At 38.1% G+C, this 19,850-nt stretch overlaps 1 protein-coding gene across 1 annotated transcript; it reads right to left on the bottom strand.

Annotated features, from left to right (window-relative positions):
• Positions 1 to 824: 824 nt before the first annotated feature.
• Positions 825 to 19,162, bottom strand: LOC109426590 (uncharacterized). The gene is made up of 4 exons (XM_019702122.3): positions 18,858 to 19,162; positions 10,720 to 10,857; positions 2,059 to 2,442; positions 825 to 1,996 (listed from the first exon to the last, which is right to left on the bottom strand). The coding sequence occupies exons 1-4, from the start codon at positions 18,962 to 18,964 to the stop codon at positions 952 to 954; spliced, it is 1,674 nt and encodes a 557-aa protein (XP_019557667.2). The 5' UTR covers positions 18,965 to 19,162; the 3' UTR covers positions 825 to 951.
• Between the last annotated feature and the right edge of the window lie 688 nt (positions 19,163 to 19,850).

Raw genomic sequence — 19,850 nt, 5'->3', positions numbered from 1 at the left:
CCCAATGCTTCCAAATTAAAACTCTGCCAAAATTTCAGACCCTCAACCGCTAACATGAAGAACTCTCCTTCAATGCGATAATGAAGTTTTTTTTTTAAATATGAAACCATACCTATTGCACGAAACCTTATTTTTGCATACATAACTCCAATAAGTTTGGAAACACTGTTGTAAGGAATAAAATCAGCTTGAGTTAAGTTTCAAACTCGGCTACCGAAGCCCCCTAGTTGCCAAATCCTTGTGGTATCCGATAGTTGCTCGGTTCGCTCTAAGTCTTCTAGTCAGCCAAACGTGCACTTGGAGGCTGAATATTCTTGATAGTTGTACTTTGTACTAATATTTAGTAGTTAGTACAATTATCAGTATATCAGCTAACTAGTAGTTAGCAATTTTACGTTTTGCGTAAGGGTACAAACAACCACTGCTCCAAATGTTCAGCCGATAATAATGTCTATATCTTCCGCAAAGCAAATAAACTGACCGGATGTAGCAAAATCATCGGCTCATCACATCATTCATTATACTTTCATGTAATTATATATATATCGGTTGACGTTGTTTTATTCATTTTGCTAGAAAAATAGACAAGGTTTTTTTTTCGAAAAAGGCAAAAAAAAAAATCTATAGTTACAGTTACGCCCTTTAAACGCGAGAATGTATACCCCTAAGAAAAAGTCGATATTCCCCGATAAAGGTTATTGCCTTATTGCTATAAATATTGATGTTTCATTACATGAAATAAGTTGGGAACCACAGCAAGACACATATTGTATTGGAACGATAACTTCTATGATGGATTCATTGTGAGATTGCCAGTTTAACTGTTTCCTCTTTGTTCAGTACATACCAATATAATTTATTTACAATTCTAATTCTCTTGAACTTAATTCTCGATCATATCTCGATACGCATACAATAGTCGGTAAAATCAAATCACACTAGGCACATCTCTCACCGCCTTCGCTCATACGACGACGGCGGTCGTTTCGGTTTGGACTGGGTGTCTCTTCGCAGGGCCTCACTTGGCGAGGGAGCTCGCCCTCCATATGGCAGTAGGTCAATGTTTTGGATGTGAGCCCTCACGGAGGCTCCCGGTGCCAGTCCCACATACCAGTCGCCTACGTTTTTGATGATCGTGGAATCCTTTGCAAAGTCTCGCCAGTCCTTCTTGCGGTCCTCCTCAAGCTTCTTCCGGTCGTAGCTTACCTCGGGGTAATTGGTGAAATCGTTAGAGTTGAACGCGCCCGGAGCCGATTCGTCAAAGTTCGGATAACCGGATCCGGAAGGGCCTGATGGCCCGCTGGAGATGCTGATGTCAAACGGTCCCGATAGAGATGGATCTTCCGTGGGTTCATAGTCGTACTTGGGAGGAACGAGCCCTATTATGCTTCCATCTTGCGGCTTGCCTCCATAATCGGAATCGTCATCCGGGAAACGCACCTTGGTATCGCTGGGATCAGGGCGGTCTGTGCTTGAGGGCACCTTATTGCTTGGTGGAGTGGTTGGTCGCTTCCTGTCGAAGTCGTCATCGAATGCAGGCCCTGTTGGACGACCGCTATCGTAACCATCATGATCTGGTTTCGCTCCGTCATAACCACTTCCGGATGGCCGTGACCCGTCGAACCCGGGCCCGGTTGGTCGTGCCCCGTCGTAGCCTGCGGCGGTTGGTCTTGACCCACCACTTCCCGGTCGATCACCTCCGCCACTAGGGAACGAAGCAGGTCCAGATGGACTTGCGGTGTAACTTGGGTTATTGTTATCCGCCACGTCGCTTTGTTCGACGTGACTTATGGCAAAGTTTGTGGCAGGCGATGCCAGCAAATGGCTTCCAGCTCCCGTAGTGCTTTGAACAACCTTGTAGCCAATCCCTGCCCCCGCTATATACTGTACCGTTCGTTGCAACCCTTTGTCATCCAAGTACGAATATGAACCTCGTGTGATACCATCCGGACCCGTTGTTTCCGATCTTCGCTGATCAGGCCCCACCGACAGTAACCTAAAATGAAACGAGATCATTCACTCAGTTCACAAAAATTCATACCTTGAAACAATTCCTACTTATACTGCCCGGAACCGCTCGGTCCACTTTCGAATGCGACCTTTCCCCGCACCTGCTTGTGCGTTTTATACAGAGGGCTCTCGTAGGCTATCGTATTGGGTGCATCCGGGACCGGATTGGCCACCTCAAAACCAGTCCCCGAACCAGCTGAGTACCGAACCGAATGCTGTTCGCCAACGTCATCCACGTAGGTGTACAGCCCGTTGACCCGCCCGTTGGCATCGGATCCCTCGCGCCGTTGGTAGTTACGGGTTTTGAACTGGAAATCATAGCTGGGATCGTCATACGGATCGGCCTGGGGGTCCTCCGGTGTACCAATGGGACCACGCGGTACCTGCGATAGGTTTTGTTTGCGATGAATTTTTGGACCACGAGCGCGGAACCTGGATAGGAAATTAAGATAATCAGTGAATTTGCGAACATGGATGAGTCCTACATTGATTAACATTGCTCAAACTTTTTTAGTCCTGTTCGCATGCTCTATCGATCTGCAAAGACCAATGCAAAATTATCCAAAATTAAGAGTTTATCGAGAAAACTTAAGCATTAGCATTAAGGCCGCACGGGACGACGTGTAATTTTCCCTATCTTCCCTCTCTTTCTAACATTTTTGCCTCACGATTTTGAAGATGCAAATATCAATTTCCAGTGCACTGATGTAGCTGAAACTTTAGTCGATTATGCACCGCAAGTGAGCAAATGAACGATCAAATTTCTAGCCAATAATATGAAGTAGAAGTTGAGATTTGCTTCTTACTAACAAAGGAGCAATGGCGGACAATTCAACCATCGTCCCGTCCGGCCTTAAGCGAGACGCTCAGAATGAGGTGCAGTCTTAGACTTCTGTTGTAAAGATTGCCTGCTTTCCGTCCATGGGCGTAGCCAGAGGGGACAGGGGAGGGGGCCCCCGCCCCTGGCCACCAGATTTGTCTTAATCTTTGAGCCAACTCAAATATTATCAAAAATTCAGAGTTCCACAAAAAATATGTCAAGAAATAAACTACTCTAATAATCCATAATTATGAAACCTTTTTTTCTCGAAAAGCGCAATAAATTTCGCCAAGTATTTCTCAAAGAGAACCACTTCAATCTTATCACAGAATTTTAAGAAATAACCGGAACCGGTTCCAGTACTTTTTGAATTCTTTCAAGGACACCTTCTGAAATTCCTTCAGGCATTTCTTCAGGAACTTCTCCAGGAATTCCTTCAGGAATTCATCAAATGACTTCTCCAGGAATTTCTTCTTCGTGAATACTTCCATGGGCATCTTGCAGGGTTCCGATAGTGATTATTTCAGGGTTTGTTCCAATTTCTTGGAATTTCAGGAATTCCGCCCACGATTCCATCAGAAACTTTTACAGACACTTCTGCAAGGATTACCATGGATTGCTCCAGAGATTTTTTCAAGAATTCCTCTAGGGGTGTCTCCAGACATTCCTTCGGGAATTTCTCCTGGGATATCTTTAGAAGTTCCTCCAGTGATTGTTCCTGTACTTTTATCGAGGATTCCTCCAAGAATTTCTCCAGGGATTCTTAATGGAATGTCACCAGAGATCCTTTTAAATATTTCTGCAAGTGTTCCTTCAGAAATTTCTTCAGACATTTCTCCATATACTCCTTCAAGAATTCCACTAGCGTTTACTCCAATAATTCAATCTGGAATAATTCGAAGTATTTCATCAAGAATATTTTCCAGAAAGAACTGAAAGTCTCTTAAATAAAGACAAATAAATCAATCAATCAATTCCAAAAATCCTTTCTAAAAATAAATTCAGGAATTCCTTAAAAAATGTACAAAACATTCCTACAATAATTCGTCCACAAATTATTGCAGACATTTCCTCCAAGAATTCCATTAGGATTCACCCGTGAAGTTCTTCTGTGATTCTTTCAGGAAGAACTGCAGGGATAATTTTAAAAATTCTTCCAATGATTCTCTCAGGAACTCTTCATAGGATTCCTTCAAAAATTCTTCCTTGTATTCTTTTCTTTAAGAAGCTCCTCTAGGAATTAATCCAGTACTTTCTCCAGGAACTGTTTAAGGAATGCTTTGGGAATTCCTCTAGAAGTTGCTTCCGGGATTGCTTCTGGATTCCTCTAAGGATTTCTTCAGGAACTGCTACAGGGATTCCTCCACAAACACTTCTAAGGATTCCTTTAGGATTTCTCCAAGAATGTCATCTGCGATTTCTTCAGAAATTATTTCTGGTATTCTGGAAATTTCTTCAGGAATTCCTTAAGCAATTCTTCCAGGAATTCCTCTGGGAGCAGGCATTTCTTTTAAAATTCCTCCAGGAATTCATTTAAAGATTCCTCTAGAAATTCCGCCATAAATTCCTCTAGGAATTGCTCTAGAGATTTTTCCAGGAGTTCCTTTAGAGATTCCTTCAGGTATTCCAACAGGATATCCTCCAGTGATACCACCAGGAATTCTTTCATCCAGAGACTGCTCCAGGAATTGCTTCAGGGATTCCTTCAAAATTTTCACCAGGAAATTTCTTAGGAATTCTTACAGGAATTCATCCAGGAATTCTTCAAGGAATTCCTACAAGGATTTTTTTAAAGAGATGACCCAGCCTAGGTCTGAAAATCGCTATTATAAAGTAGTATTAATAATAATAATTATAATCCAAGGATTTTCTCAGAGATTCCTACAGGTATTCCTCAAAAGATTTCTCCAGAAATTGCTTCAGGGATTCCTCAAAGAATTCCATTATGGATTCTACAAAGCATTCTTCCAGGTATTTTTCTAAGCATTTTTTCAGGAATTTCTCCTTGGATTCTTGCAGAAATTTCTCCTGGAATTCTTTCAGCGTTTCCTCCAGATATTTTTCCAGGTATTTCTTCAGGGACTTCTTCAGGAATTCCTCTAGGAATTCCCCAGGAGTGCTTCCAGGTGTTTCTTCCTGTGATTTCATGCAAGCATTCCTTCAGGATTTCATATAGGAATTTTCCAGGGTCTCCTCGTAGAATTCCTCCATAAATTACCCCAGGAATTTCTTCAGAGATTCCTCCAAGAATTTTAGCAGGAATTGATCTAGGAATTCCTTAATGAATTCTGTCAGAAATTCATCCCGGAATTTCTCCAGGAAATCCATCATGGATTCCTTCAAAAATTCTTCCAGATTTTCCTTCATGAATTACTGCAGGGATTCCTCCACGAATTTATTTAAGAATTCCCCCAAGGATTCTTCCAGGAATTCCTTCGAGGATTTCTTCAGGAATTTCTCCAGAAATTCCTCTTAAAATTCCACCAGGAATTTCTCAAGGGATTTTTTCAGAAATTTCTTCCAGAGTTTCTCTTAAGATTCCTACAGAAGTTCATCCAATAATTCTTTCAAGAATTCTTCTAGAGATTTCTCCAGAGATTCCTTCAGAAAATCCTCCAGATAGTTCCTCATTCTTCCTGGAAATTTCTCTGATTCTTTCAGGAAATCCACTTGGTATTTCTTACGGAATTCTTCCTTAAAGTTCTCCTGGAATACCTTAAGGGATTTTTCATGGAGTCCTCCAGGCATTCCTCCAGAAATTCCACCAGAGATTTCTCCAGGAATTGCTTCGGGGATTCCTCCAGGGATTTCTCCTCAAATTTCCCCAAAGATTGTCCCAGGGATTACTTCAGGAATTCCTTTGAGTATTTCTTCAAAAATCCTTCCAGAAATTCCTCTAGAAATTCCTTCTGGAATATCTCATGGGATTTTTTCAGAAATAGAAAAATAATGGAAATAGAAATCTCCTAGAGCTCTAAAGATTCGTTCAGAAATTCATCCAGTAATTCTTTCAGGAATTCCTCTAGAGATTCCTCCAGGAATTTCTACAGGGATTCCTTCAGCAATGCCCACAAAAATACCTCTAGGGTAATTGCTCCAGGCATTCCTCCAGGAATTTTTCAAGGAACTCCTCCGGGAATCCTTCCAGGAATTTCCCCAGAATTTGTCCAGGAATTAATCCAAGAATAGCTCCTACAGGAGCTCTACATGAAATCCTCTAGGAATTTCATTAAAGATTTTGCCAGGAAATTCTCCAGGAATATCTTTAGGGTTTTTTAGGAATTTCTTCAGAGATTCCTACATGAATTGCTTCAGGGATTTCTCTATAAATTTCTCACGGGATTTTCCCAGGGATTCCTCCAGAAAATCCTCTGGAAATTTCTCCTGGAATTTCTCAAGGTTTTTTTTTTCTGGAATTTCTCCAGGAATTCCTCCCAGAGTTCCTCTGGAGATTTCTCCGGGAATGTCCCCAGGAATTTCTCCAGGAATTCTTCCAGAGATTGCTCCAGAATTCCTACTGTGTCTCATCCCAAAAAATCACCTGGAATTCCTCCAGGGATTACGCCAGGAATTTGTCCAGAAATTCCTCCAGGCTTTTCTCCAGGATTCAGGGATTTCTCAAAGAATTCATTGAAGGACTTCTTCAAAAATTTCTCTAACATTTTCTACAGGAATCCTTCAAGAGATTTCTCCAAATTTTTTCCTAGGAATTTCTCAAGAAATTCCTCCAAAGAATCCTTTTGAAATTTATCCTGGATTTATTCTAGGAATTCCTCAAGAGAATTTGTCAGAAATTTCTTTAAGGATTCCTCACAGAATTCATCCAGAAATTCCTCCAGAGATTTCTCCGGAAATTCCTACGAGAACTCCACCGAGGATTCTACAGGAATTCCTCTAGGTATTCATCCAGGTATTTCTCCTGGATTTTATCCAGGAAGTTTCCCAGGGATTGCTCCTGAAATTCTTCAGGTGATTCCTTCAGAAATTCCTCTCAGGATTGCTTAAAAAATTTTGCATGAGTTCCTTCAGAAATTTCAGAAATTCTTCACTTATCTTTTCCAGGGATGTACCCAAGAATTTCTCCAGGATTACTCCAGAACTTCTGGAGGAATTCCTCGCGAAAATAATACCGGAAGATAATTTAAAAAGGATGCAAACAGGAACCAAGAAATTATCCAAGAATTCTTTCAGGAATCCCTCCAGCAATTTCTTCAGAAGTTTATTCAAAGGATCCAATAGGAGTTCTTACAATAAGCGAGAAAATAAGTCTCCCATTTTCAAAAAATCTTCGGACGGGTTTCCATGATGTTCTACTGGAAAAAAATGTTGAAGAAATCATGAATAAAACTCTGAGTTAGTCCTCAAAAGAGCTCGTAATTTGCAAAGGGGTTCAGACATAATTTCTTAGGAATGTTTTGTAGATATTAATAAAAAAAAATCAGAGATCCAGAAGAAATAATGCACATGATATAAAAATTCTAAGTCTTCCAGAAATTGGCCACCGCTATAAGTACCACGTTGATTTGCGTAGAACAGGCGATTTTTTTTTCAACGTATTATACAAAATACAACAGCGTGACTGCTGAAGGATTAAATGTTATTACATATACAGTAAGGACCCGATTTTGTCAGCCCCATTTTGCGACAAACTGTTTGCTGTCGTTATCTTACGGTCAAATTTTAATCAATTCATTCATGTATATCATCAAACTACAGCTGAGATGCAGAATATAGGGGAATAAAAAGTTTGAAAACTTGCTTAGGTTTTCGAGGGAAGCAAAAAATGTGTTTTGAAAAGGGGTTGACAAAATCGGGTCACTTATGTATTCATATTCGTCGTGTTGCGTTTTGTTATAAAAGCTAGCAGGTACAAATTTGTTAAGGGTGGTCGCCCCCTCCCCTGATCGAAAAGCTGACTACGCCCTTGTTTCCGTCCGTGCCGAAGCACAAATGTTTGGGACTAACCTCTCACTCTTAGATGATCTGGGTCTGAACCATGCACGCTATGTCTGAACCAGCAGATTATAAAAATTGAATGTACATTGGGTTTCTTTCCATAAAACATCAGTATTCAAGCTATATTTTCATTTGCAGAAGGTTTCAAAATATTCTATCGGGGAAATTTTGATTTTTCCATCTTTTTGACCGTTTTTCATACAAATTTGCTTGAAATCCTTATTTTCGACCAATTTCTCTCCCATACAAAATGTATGGAAAAATTTTCACCGATAGATTATTTTGAAACCTTCTGCAAATGAGAATATAGCTTGAATACTGATGTTTTATGGAAAGAAACCCAATGTACATTCAATTTTTATAATCTGCTGGTTCAGACATAGCGTGCATGGTTCAGACCCAGATCATCTAAGAGTGAGAGGTTAGTCCCAAACATTTGTGCTTCGGCACGGACGGAAACAAGGGCGTAGTCAGCTTTTCGATCAGGGGAGGGGGCGACCACCCTTAACAAATTTGTACCTGCTAGCTTTTATAACAAAACGCAACACGACGAAAATGAATACATAAGTGACCCGATTTTGTCAACCCCTTTTCAAAACATATTTTTTGCTTCCCTCGAAATTAGGGTGATACAAATTTAATTTTGACTTGTCGCCCCCCCCCCCCTTCAAAAATTTTTGGCTGAATTTTGCATTTTGAGGGGGCAGATAAAAAAATTTATCAAAATATCAGGTCTTGCTAAAAATTGCTTAACAAATCCGATGAGTTTTTATTATTTGTCAGATTAAATGCTTTATTATTTTTATTCCCCCCCCCTCGACCAGCCAAAGAGTGGTGGGACAAAAAGTGAAATAAATATTTGTAACGGCCTTATTATCTCATACACATTTCAACTTATCCCTTTCGTGACGAACCAGCACAGTTGTGTTGTTGAGCAATAACAGTTTGCGTATTTTTTTCAACTGTTTAGTCTTTGGTTTACGTGATGTAAATTATTTTATATATTGTGCCATTACACATACTTGCATGTGAACGAACAAACTTTTGTTTATGTTGTGTGAGAGATTTTCCACTACAAGTTAAACAAAAAGAGAGTAGAAATTGTAAAACATGCAAAGGTTTTATCTATCGCAAATTTTTAACTTTTGATTTATCTAGGTGGACAAAGCTAGGGATCGAAAGTTAAAGAGTAGTTCTTGAAAATTTCAAAGAAAAAGTGTTGATATATTAAAAAGTCTGAGAGTTCTGGAGCGCCAAATTTGAGCAATTTGTATGGAAAATTCAGCTTTTTGCTCTCCGTCCCGAAAGGGTTATACACATTTAAAAGAGCACTACAAATACATTAGCTTAAATGAGAAACATTATCATCACATTTTTGTCTAATTCTTCGACAGATATTCCTCGTCGCGATGTGATGAATTCATTATCGTCCGTAAAATTCTCTTCAGAAGCGACCAACAATGCTTCGATGCCTATCTCTAGGTATTTAAGATTAGATCATTCATCAGTCTAAATTGTTCATTATTTTACAACACGGCGAAGTTCTTCCGACCAAGGTTCACCAGTTTCCTTGTTACAGAATGTTCAACAGTTGCCGTACCCGTCACAACGCACTTCTTTTTGCAGACCGCCCGCTGGTGGACCAAGTGCGGTCACCAGCATAATTGAATTCCCACATAAATTTTCGTTTGGGAACATAGTATCCAAAACAATGGCTCTACACACGATGGCATTTAGCGTTTTTCGGTGCACTTTTGTGCGAGCATGCAATTTCGGGCCGTACCCCCTAACCTTTATCATGAGCTGAACTGGATCATTCAAGTTCATTGCCATGTTCTACAACAGTGGTCACCAAATTGCGGCCCGCGGGCCGCATGCGGCCCTCGACCAGGTTTTGTGCGGCCCGCAAGCTGATTTTGAAATGTATTGGGAAGTGGCCCACTCATAGATTCCATAATGAAAATCTTAAATTTCAATATATTTTAAAACTTTCATGAGAGTGAATATTAACTACTGATCATGGAGAGTTTTTCAAAAGAAATAAGATTTTTGAAAGTTTTACATACAGTAAAATACTAATTTTTCGAATTTTGTTCCAAAAACATTCGAAACTGTATGTTTCGCTTGAATAATGAGTTTAGGATAAATTTTACAGATTCTCTTCCATGGATTTTGGAGTTGTGGCAGAACTTGTCAGTAGTAATTTGTTTAATTTCAAGAAAATAAAATTAAAATAATGACCATTTTGTTTTTTATCGGTTAAAAAATTTCTTGTAATAGTTATAACTTAAAATTTCAACACTTCTACCAGGAGACTATTCAAAACCATTTTACAATTTTTGCCTGGGCAAGATTGGGTAAGATTCTCTCCATTCGCCTAGCAATACTTTTGGAAATTCTTCTTAAAATATATATTTTATATAGGCTACAAATACTTACACACATTGTTCAGAAAATCATGTTTGCAGGTTTTTCTTCATTGGTTCTCTAAGAAATTAGACAAGATAAACTTAAAAAATCAATAAGGATCTCCACAATAGTATCTCCAGGCAGTTTATGTGAATTTCTTCCGAGAACCCTGAAATTCCTACAAATAATTCGGAAATTTCTCAAAATTCACGAAGTTTCAAAAAACCTCACAGTTCCAAAATTGTTTTTAATAAAGGATTCGATATACTTTTCAGAAAATCCCTAAGCTGCAGAAAAAAACTCAGAAATGTTGCTTAGATCTTGTTCCTTGTACAATATTTTCAAAAAATCGACATATGGATTTTGTGTTGAATCTTGAAAATAGTCGAAAATAAACTCTTGAACGACTTGCGGCCCGCATTCTCTATTCAAAATTCAATTTTGGCCCGCAAGGACAGTTAGGCTGAGGATCACTGTTCTACAACATGCCTTTCACTTTCATAGACGTTCATAAATTAACTTACCCTCTGGGACCGGCCGTGTAGACGGTTTCCTCGACTCGACCCGAATCCGGTTGACGACTTCCGAATCTTCCGCGGACGATTGTTTTCGGATTCCCGCTGGCCGTGTGGTAGTGTCCACCTACATCGGAGTTTTTCAATCTGCAACAATAAGCAAGATAATCAAATTATTTTTAACGGACTACTTAGGATACGGGTGAAGATTTGAGTGCTGCTGGAACCATGCATGCAGGACCATAGATATTGGAATACTTTTAAAGTTGTAAGGGGGAGAGTATGTAACAAAAAGTATTAAAAAACTTAAATTAAAATTTTTGAAATTTGAAGTTCTGATGAACTTTGATTAACTCCACAAAAACGCCTAATGAAAAATATGTGATTACTTCTGGAAAAAATCACTCTTCTTGATTCGAATGTTCATTGAATGTGCGATACTACAATGGCATTGAAAGTTTTAAGGCGTCTTTTACAAACGCAAAACATATTGTTTGGGAAAATATTAAATGTATTGAATTTGCTATAAAATTTGTTAACTCGTTATTCAATAACCCTTGAGTCTCATGTGAATTCCAGGAGCGTTTTAGGGGCATTCTAGGAGGTACCAGGATGTACCAGGAGGTCTCAGGGGCGTTTAAGGGGGTCTCAAGGGGTTCTAGGGGGTCTCAGGGGAGTTTCAAGGGATTCAGGGGTTTCAGGTGGCTTAGGAGGGGTATCTTGAGGCCTCAGGAGCATTTTAGGGGGTTTCTAGGGAGGTGTTAGAGGCATTTCAGAGGATCCAATGGGATTTCAGGGAGGTACCTAAAGGTCAGGTCGGGGGCATTGTTTTGTGGAGCAGGTTTTAGGGGCGCTTCCGTGGGCATTTCAGGAAGATTCAGAGGATTTTCGGCGCGTTTCAAAGGCGTAACGCAGGTATTTTCGAAGGTTTTGGAGAATTTCAGGTGCGTTACATGGGTTCCGAAGGGGCTTTAGGGGGTATCGGAGGCATTTCAGAAAGTCTCGGAGGATTTGCGGCGGGTTTCAAAGGCGTTTTCAGGGTTTTGGAGGGTCGCATGCGTTACATGGGGCTGATGGGGATTTAAGGGGATTTTCAGAAAGTTTCAAAGGATTTTTGGCGGGTTTTGGAGGCGTTATGGAAGTGTTTTTAATGGTTTTGGAGGGTCTTAGATGTGTTCTTGGGCGTTTTAGAAGAATATCCGAGGAGTTTCAGGAAGCTTCAGAGGTTTTTTGGTGGTTTTTAGAGGAATTACATAGGAGTTTTCGGGGCATTCAGAGGGTCTCAGGTGCGTTACATGGAATTCAAGGGAATTTTAGGGGATTTCGGAGACATTTAAGGAAGCTTTAGAAGATTTTTGGTGGATTTTAGAGGCGTTGCCTATGCGTTTCAGTGCTTTCGGAAGTTTTAAGGTGAATTACATGGGATACGTGGGGGTTTTAGGGGGATTTCAGGGATGTTTCTATGCTCCAGAAACCTCCATAATCTCATTGATATCCCCGTAATTAATTTGAAATGTGCCATGAAACCTCAAAATGTTGCTGAAACCTCCTGATATGACCCTATCTGAAATGGGATGAAACGCCCCTGAAACCTCCGTAATCCCAATGAAACGCCCTTGATATTATCATAAACAATTTAAAAACAATCTTAAACCCCTTGGAATGCTTCTACAACCTCTGAAATGCCTAAAAACGTCTCTGTGATTTTCTTTATACTATTTTTTTTTTGTTAGTATTAACGTGTTTAAAATACTAAATGCTAATTCTACACTTTCTTTATACTATTGAAACGCCCATAAAATCCTCGTCATCCTTTTAAGGACATACAGGACATACAAGTGAATCCCAAAATGGCCGCCACAATGGCCGACTTTGGCACCTACTCACGATTTCGAGGGCACAAATGTCTTCGTAAACAAAACCAGTGCACGAGAGCTTTTTATTAAGTGAGCAAGAACAGAATAATGAAACACATTGTTGTTTGAGGCTTGTTTCTTGAGATTTGTGCGTCTGAAGTTTCGATGCAATGTTGAAGCGGGATTTCCAGACGTTTGTCCTTAAAATGCCAATGAAACCTACTGAAACAACACCCTGAAACACCCCTGAAAACCCTTGGGCTTTCTAAGAACTTCCTAGAAATTGGTCCATCTTAAATGCCCAGGAGTAACACCTGTTCACGCAAACTACACTGAGAGGAAATTACATTTTAATTTCACTGGAGTAAGTCAAGTAAGCAGTCGAAAAAGATTGTTTCAGTAGGTTTACATGAACTGAGTGAAATCCGCCTGAAAACTTGATAAAACTCTGAAGAAAAGCTATTGAAAATTTTGCACAGTATTGCATCGTAAATTGTATATGGTTTTGAAGTGGATTTTACTGCACACATCACTAACGAACCATGCTTGAGTGTGATGATGGCAATATGTCCCGTGATTTACAACGTTTTCTTTTCTGCAAAGAAACCATTTGACCACCGATATTTAGGTGAAGAACCAATTTTTCAAATACTTTAAAATAGACTAAAATTTAATAAACAATTGCAAAATCTACTACATTCATACTGAAAATTTACTTAAATTTCATATAATTGAATAGTGAAAAATTTTACTCAATTTCTATTGGATTTTCCCAGTGGATCATTTTCACTAGCCAATCGTTTAAGTTGCAAATATTTAGTTAGATGGAAAAAATCTACTTATGGTTTTCAGTAGAATTTAAGTGAATTTTTCGCTCAGTGTAGATTCCCTTATTGAGGCTCTGACTTAATTTATGCTCACATTCCCCTATTTTCCGAGCCTTCCAAATAAAGCTAAGTTTCCAGATCCCAAGTAGAGCGCTCATGTAAAATTCCTCCTTTTTCGGCAAGTAATTTTGACAAATGATCTATACGGGGAGAAATGTCACTTGTCCTTACGGAATAATAACACGAACTATTTTTCCGCGCGGAAAAGTGACAGCTTCATTTGATTTGCACGGGAAGCGTTACTGGCGTTACACTTTTTTCCTTACTTGCCATCTGCGAACCGCTCAAGTAATTTTGAAGCGGAATCATTACTTGATCTACTTACTTGTCCTATCTTTTTGCACAGTACGTACGAAGTAGAAACGAATAAGGAAAAAAAACAATTTTTGCCTGTTTTAATGTATGCATCTAAAAAAGCTTCCAGGGCTTCATTTTTAAGGTTAGCTGCACTTGTACGTACTGTACAAAAAGATAGGGCAAGTAATGGTCAATTGATAAATTGATTCAGCTGAAACATTACTTGAGCGGTTCGCAGATGGCAAGAAAAGTGTAACACCGGTAATGTCTCCCGTGCAGTTCAAATGGAACTGGCACTTTTCCTTTGGTAAATAGTCCGCTCTATTATCACAGACTAACAGACGTATCACTTGGAACAAATTGCGATAAAATTCATCGTCACAAAAACATCGTCCAATGCTAAACAATCTGTATTACGCAAACCACTCAGTAGGTGGCGATAGTGAGCAAACGTCAAACAGGAGCAAAAACGATGCGAGCACCGTGATCGAGTGATTTGCGAACTACAAAATATTTGAACTAACCGTTAAAAAGGGTAACGATGAGAAGTGAGTAGAGTGAGACGTCTGTTTGTCTGTGCTATTATTCCGTAAGGGAAAGTAACGCTTTTCCCCATACTAGATCAGTTGATAAAAGTACTTGCGGAAAAAGGAGTAATCCTACTTGAGCGCTCTACTTGGAAACAGGAAACAAGCTTTACTTTTGAAACATCAAATATATTTAAAAAAAACACGGCACGTAATATTTCCAATGAACTATTAGCTCTTCGAAGGGAGCATGACACTAGATAATGGATTAAGCTAGGTTTTCAGTTCCCAAGGAGAGTGCTTAAGTAAAATTCCTCCTTTTTCCGCAAGTAATTTTGACAACTGTCTATATGGGGAGAAATGTCACTTTTCCTTACGGAATAATAGCACGGACTATTTTTCCGCGCGGAAAAGTGACAGCTTCATTTGATTTGCACGGGAAGCGTTACTGACGTTACACTTTTTTTCCTTACTTGCCATCTGCGAACCGCTCAAGTAATTTTGAAGCGGAATCATTACATGACCATTACTTGTCCTATCATTTTGTACAGTACGTACGAAATAGAAACTAGCCATAAGCGTGCAACGCGCAGTGGCACAGCCGAAAACTTTTTCTGACAGCTCCGGCGGGAATCGAACCCGCGCTCCTCAGTACGATGCGACTAAATGCTTGGTGATACTAGCCCGACGATCACGAAGCACACAAAATAACAAATTTTAAATAACTCCCCGACCAGAATCGCCTAACAAGATTATAACAAAATTATAACAACCGTAGTTAGAAAAAACAGAAATTGATATAATTTTGTTTTAAGAATTTCAAGCATAACAAAACTTATTATGATTTTAGAAACAAAAATGTATCAAAACCAGTATTATTTATTCAAACAGATGTGTAACAGATCTAGTTAATCATCCTTTTTTGTGATTGATTTATCATGATTTTTAATCAATGAGCCATTTTTAAGCGATAATCATGATCACTAATCACAGATAAAGCCAAATTTAATCATTAATCATCCGAAAAATCAAATAATTAATTAATCATTAATCACAGGAATTTGAAATTTAATCATCAATAATTAAACATATTTTTTTTTGTTATTCATGAACGCTCTGAGGATTGATTCCTCCAGGGATTCCAATCGGGATTCCTCCCTGGATTTCTTCGGAGACTCCTTACGAAATTCCTTCTGGTATTCCTCCATTATTTTTTCTTGGGGTTCTTTCAGGATTCTTTCAGAGATCATTCCCGGGATTCTTTCAAAGGGATTCTACTAGGTTTTCTTTTAAAGACTCCTTTTGAGATTTTTTCAGGGAACACTTTCAGATTTTTAGAGATTCCTTCAAAGATTTCTCTCGGGTTTCCTTCTGGAAATGATCTATTCCAGCCCAAAACATAAAAAATGTCATTTTTGACTTGAATTTTTTCAATTTGAATGAAATTATGATCATGCGCTGGATTTCGTAAATCATTTACTTTTGCTACATAATATAACAATTTTTCTTATCTAACTTTTGAAAGGGCATATAAAAATACCGTATTTTCTGCTTCAAATAATTATAACACGAAAACGGTTTGTTGCATTGAAATGATGTCTTCGAAGCTGTTTGAGGATATTTGAAGGACTTTTAGAAAAAAAAGTACACTGAGAGTAATATTAATTGTGGATCTATGTTAGATGTCACATAACTTCAATTTCCCATAAACCTTATCCTTCGATTTTTTTATTATTTTTCTGTAGAAAGCTGACTTCTAGCTTCAAAATTTACCAAGTAGCCCGGGATGGTCAAATGCATCTTACTATTTTTTTTTCTCGAATGGTTGATTTTCAAAACAAGCAAAAGCAAAAAGTTTTTGAGATTTGTTATACCAAAAATATACTCTGCGTACATGTTACAATGAACAAACTACAGGGAATAGTCAAAATAATTGGGACAGGTAAAATTTACACTTTCAAAAAAATATTCAACTAGCTGTAACTTTTTAAAAAGGGCAACACATATTCTCAAATTTTTACCTGTAAGATCATCAACTAATTGTGTATCAGTGGTCCAAATTTGAAAAAGATCGGGTATTCAACACGATGTTAGAAATACTCTAGAAAAAGGTATAATTATCCGATAGCCAACTGTGAGCTGTTATATCTCCGGATTCAATGAAACAAATGCAATTAAATTTTGATCATTTATGACTAATATAATGAACTTTGAAAAACGTTTGACTAAATTTGATATTATTAATAAATAATAATTATTATAGCGATTTAATTTATTCGATGGATTTTTTAGTAAATTTATCTATTTTTCATATGCATTCCATTACTTTTCCAATTTGATGCCGGTCATTTGGTTGCTTTCCTTCGAAACATAAATATATTCAAGTCAATTCGAGGGAATTTAAATGAACTATGATAATCATCTCGAATTTTGAAACGATAATGAAGTTTTGGATAAATTGGTGTTATATTTGAAAAACAATCTAATCATTATAATTTTCTTTCGTGTTAAGAATTTTAAGTTTAATCAAAAGTTGTTAATAGCTCATTATATTAGTCATAAATGTTCGAAACTTCATTGCAATTGGTTTGTTGAATCCGGAGATATAACAGCTCAAAGTTAGCTATTGGATAATTATACCTTTTTCTCGAATCTTTCTAGCCCGATCTTTTCCAAATTTACGCCACTGATACACAACTAGTTGACGAACTTACTGTAAAAATTTGAGAATATTCGATGCCCTTTTCCAAAAGTTATAGCTAGTTGAATATTTTTTTAAAAGAATATATTTCATTTTAGAGTTAAGCACCTTGACTTTTCAAACATCGTTTTTTGGAACAGGCTACTAACTACGTGCCTGCTACACGATGCAAAATGGTCATTATTGGCGAAATAGGCTCTTTGTCGTTATTGGGACGTAAGTTGAAGAAGCATAAAAAGAAGGAAAATAAGAAGAAATAGAAGAAGAAGGAGAAGAAAGAGAATAAGAAGAATGAGAAGTAGAACAAGAACAGGAAAAAAGCGCAGACAAACAGACGTTCTTCTTTTTAACTGTTGATTGAAATATGCAGTAGTTCCCTAATTGATCACACACGGCATCGTTTTTTCTCCTGTTTGACGTTTGCACATTATCGCCTTTTGGCCAGCGGTTTGCAAAATATAGCCTGATTAGCATTGGGCGTCTATGTTTACGTGACGAAGAAATTGTTCCAAGTGATACGTCTGTTTGTCTGCGGGATAAGACTTTTCATACCTACATCCCTTACACCCGAGCAGAATGGAATACCTTACAAATATCATGCAAAAAGCAACCTTTGCTCTAATATCTAACATTTGTTTTGCTTTGTTATTCTACGAAATGGTATGTGAACATCACAATTACAATTGAACGTATTATATATAGCAGAGTTTGATATTGATGTGGTGTTTCTTGATTAGGCAATGAAAAAATTGAAGAAGTAGCCCTGATAAAAAAGATCATAGAGATACAACAGAATGGATTGTTACAACACGCTGAATTGAATGGTACTTACCATTAATTCAATTGTTTAAAACGATAGAGTAACAACAGATCTTATGGTTTTCCACCATAGCATGTATTGTAAATGTCACTTTTACAATAGAAAATGGGGGTTGTTATGTATCTTTACCATAAAAAAATCCAAATTTTCTGGAAAAATATCAAGTCAACTACCATTCAACTTATGGTGTTTTTATTATTGAAATCTCTAGTGCCATTGATTTTATTGTACACGTATTGTAGTTCCAATACATCATTTTCAGCAGGAAAATACGTACACAATATAATTTGTTGTTGAATAGTCAAATTTATCATTATTCAATGGTAGTTTATGGTGATTTTATTGGAAATTTTTATCAGGGAGTTTCTTACTATTATTTTTCATTTGTTCGATATCTCCATAATATGTACAATGGTATGGCGATATCGAATAAATAAAAAATAATAGTAAGAAATGCTAATACTTTGTCATTCAATTCATATAGGATAACAAAACAGCACTTGAAATTTTTGGTATGCATTCATTTTTGAAATAACAAGACTAGTTATTTTCTATGTGTTCTTCTTACAAAATTAAGGTATTAATTTTTGTTATTTAGTTCTACCTCTTATTACCACCTAAGGGCATATCGAGGTATGTTAGCATTTAAAATTGATACCTTGATATGTTATGAAGTAATTATTCTTTTCTGTTCGGGACGTGATTGGTAAATGTTCTGAAATGAGTTGAATTTCTCACTTTTCACTTCTCGCACATTTTGCTTTTGCCTTTTCCCTTTACAAGTTGTGTCCGGGTCCAATGAAGCCAGAATCCGGAGCTGGGTCAAACGAGGGCCGAGGTAGTTGATTCTAAATTGCGTAATTTTAAGCAATCCACATTTTCTATGTTCTCAATCACAACGTTATTTATCATTCATTTGTTTTTTTTTTGTAATGCGCTGGTGCATAGTCCGTACCCCAAGGCTCTATATTTCGCACTATGGTTCCATTAGCACTCAAACCAAACTCAAACAGTATTCCGCATCCTGTCATTGTAATATTTGAAAATCGTCACGATTACCCAAAACTAAACGATCCATCCGAGTTGATATGGTTGAAATCCGATTGGTCTGATTGCACCGAAAGAAAGCACCCAAGCACAACTCCCAACACTAATGGCAGCTTCATTGTCCTTAGGATTGTCCTTTCAACGTTCACTGAAATCTTCTGAAACAGTCCTTTTCATTAAGCCTCTTCTTATGGCTGATTTTCCTTTCCAAGGATTCCACCCATCCACTCGCTATAGAACGCGTGATCCTATTCGATTCTCGGACGCGCGCGCTTATACTTTTCCACCGCGGTCAAAATTCAACTCAAAACTAACTCGACCCGGCACCCACTGACTTCTTTTTATACATTTTCCCATTGTTGATGATGCTAATTTTCCCTGCTCAGATTTTCTCAGCCTCATCATCGCGGCAGGTACCCGCCGTAAGCTATAGGCCGCCACCGATGGCTGGTGCGTTCCGGCCGACCTGAGTTCTATTATATTTTTGAAGATTTTAGATTAAAACAAAACGCTTCTCTCGCGAGTGTTGTGGGGTGGTGCGGCACGTTGCCGCCTGTCATGGTCTCTGACCAGCGGCATGTCTCCCGACTAGGCCACATACACCTCTCTGATGTTTTGTTCTACTTAATACCGTCATTGGGGGTGAAGACGAGTTGTAATCGGAACTTGTACCTATAGCAAGCGTATTGAAAAACATTTTTTTATTATTGGATTCCTCAACGGTGTTAACCAAATCTATAAATGAATCTGTATTTAAAATCAAAAATTGTAGTATTATTTATACACGAGTGCAGCACAATGGTGGATAAACAACTAGGATAGAGCGTTCAAAACAGCTCTGATCCTCACAAGTTCCTACCTCATGCTTCCATGGGTCAGTCAATGATAAAGACCGGTAGCTTAGATGTGTATGCTTAGCTGATAGTGCAGCCTGGGCACTAGACTGGATCAACGTTATATACATTCATACATTTATTTGCTCAGCATCACATTTAAGGTTGAAGG

Source organism: Aedes albopictus, chromosome 2 (genome assembly GCF_035046485.1).
Source record: "Aedes albopictus strain Foshan chromosome 2, AalbF5, whole genome shotgun sequence".
Lineage (NCBI taxonomy): Eukaryota > Metazoa > Arthropoda > Insecta > Diptera > Culicidae > Aedes > Aedes albopictus.
The sequence above is the reverse complement of the archived record's forward strand: the minus strand, read 5'-3'. Positions and strand labels throughout refer to the sequence as shown.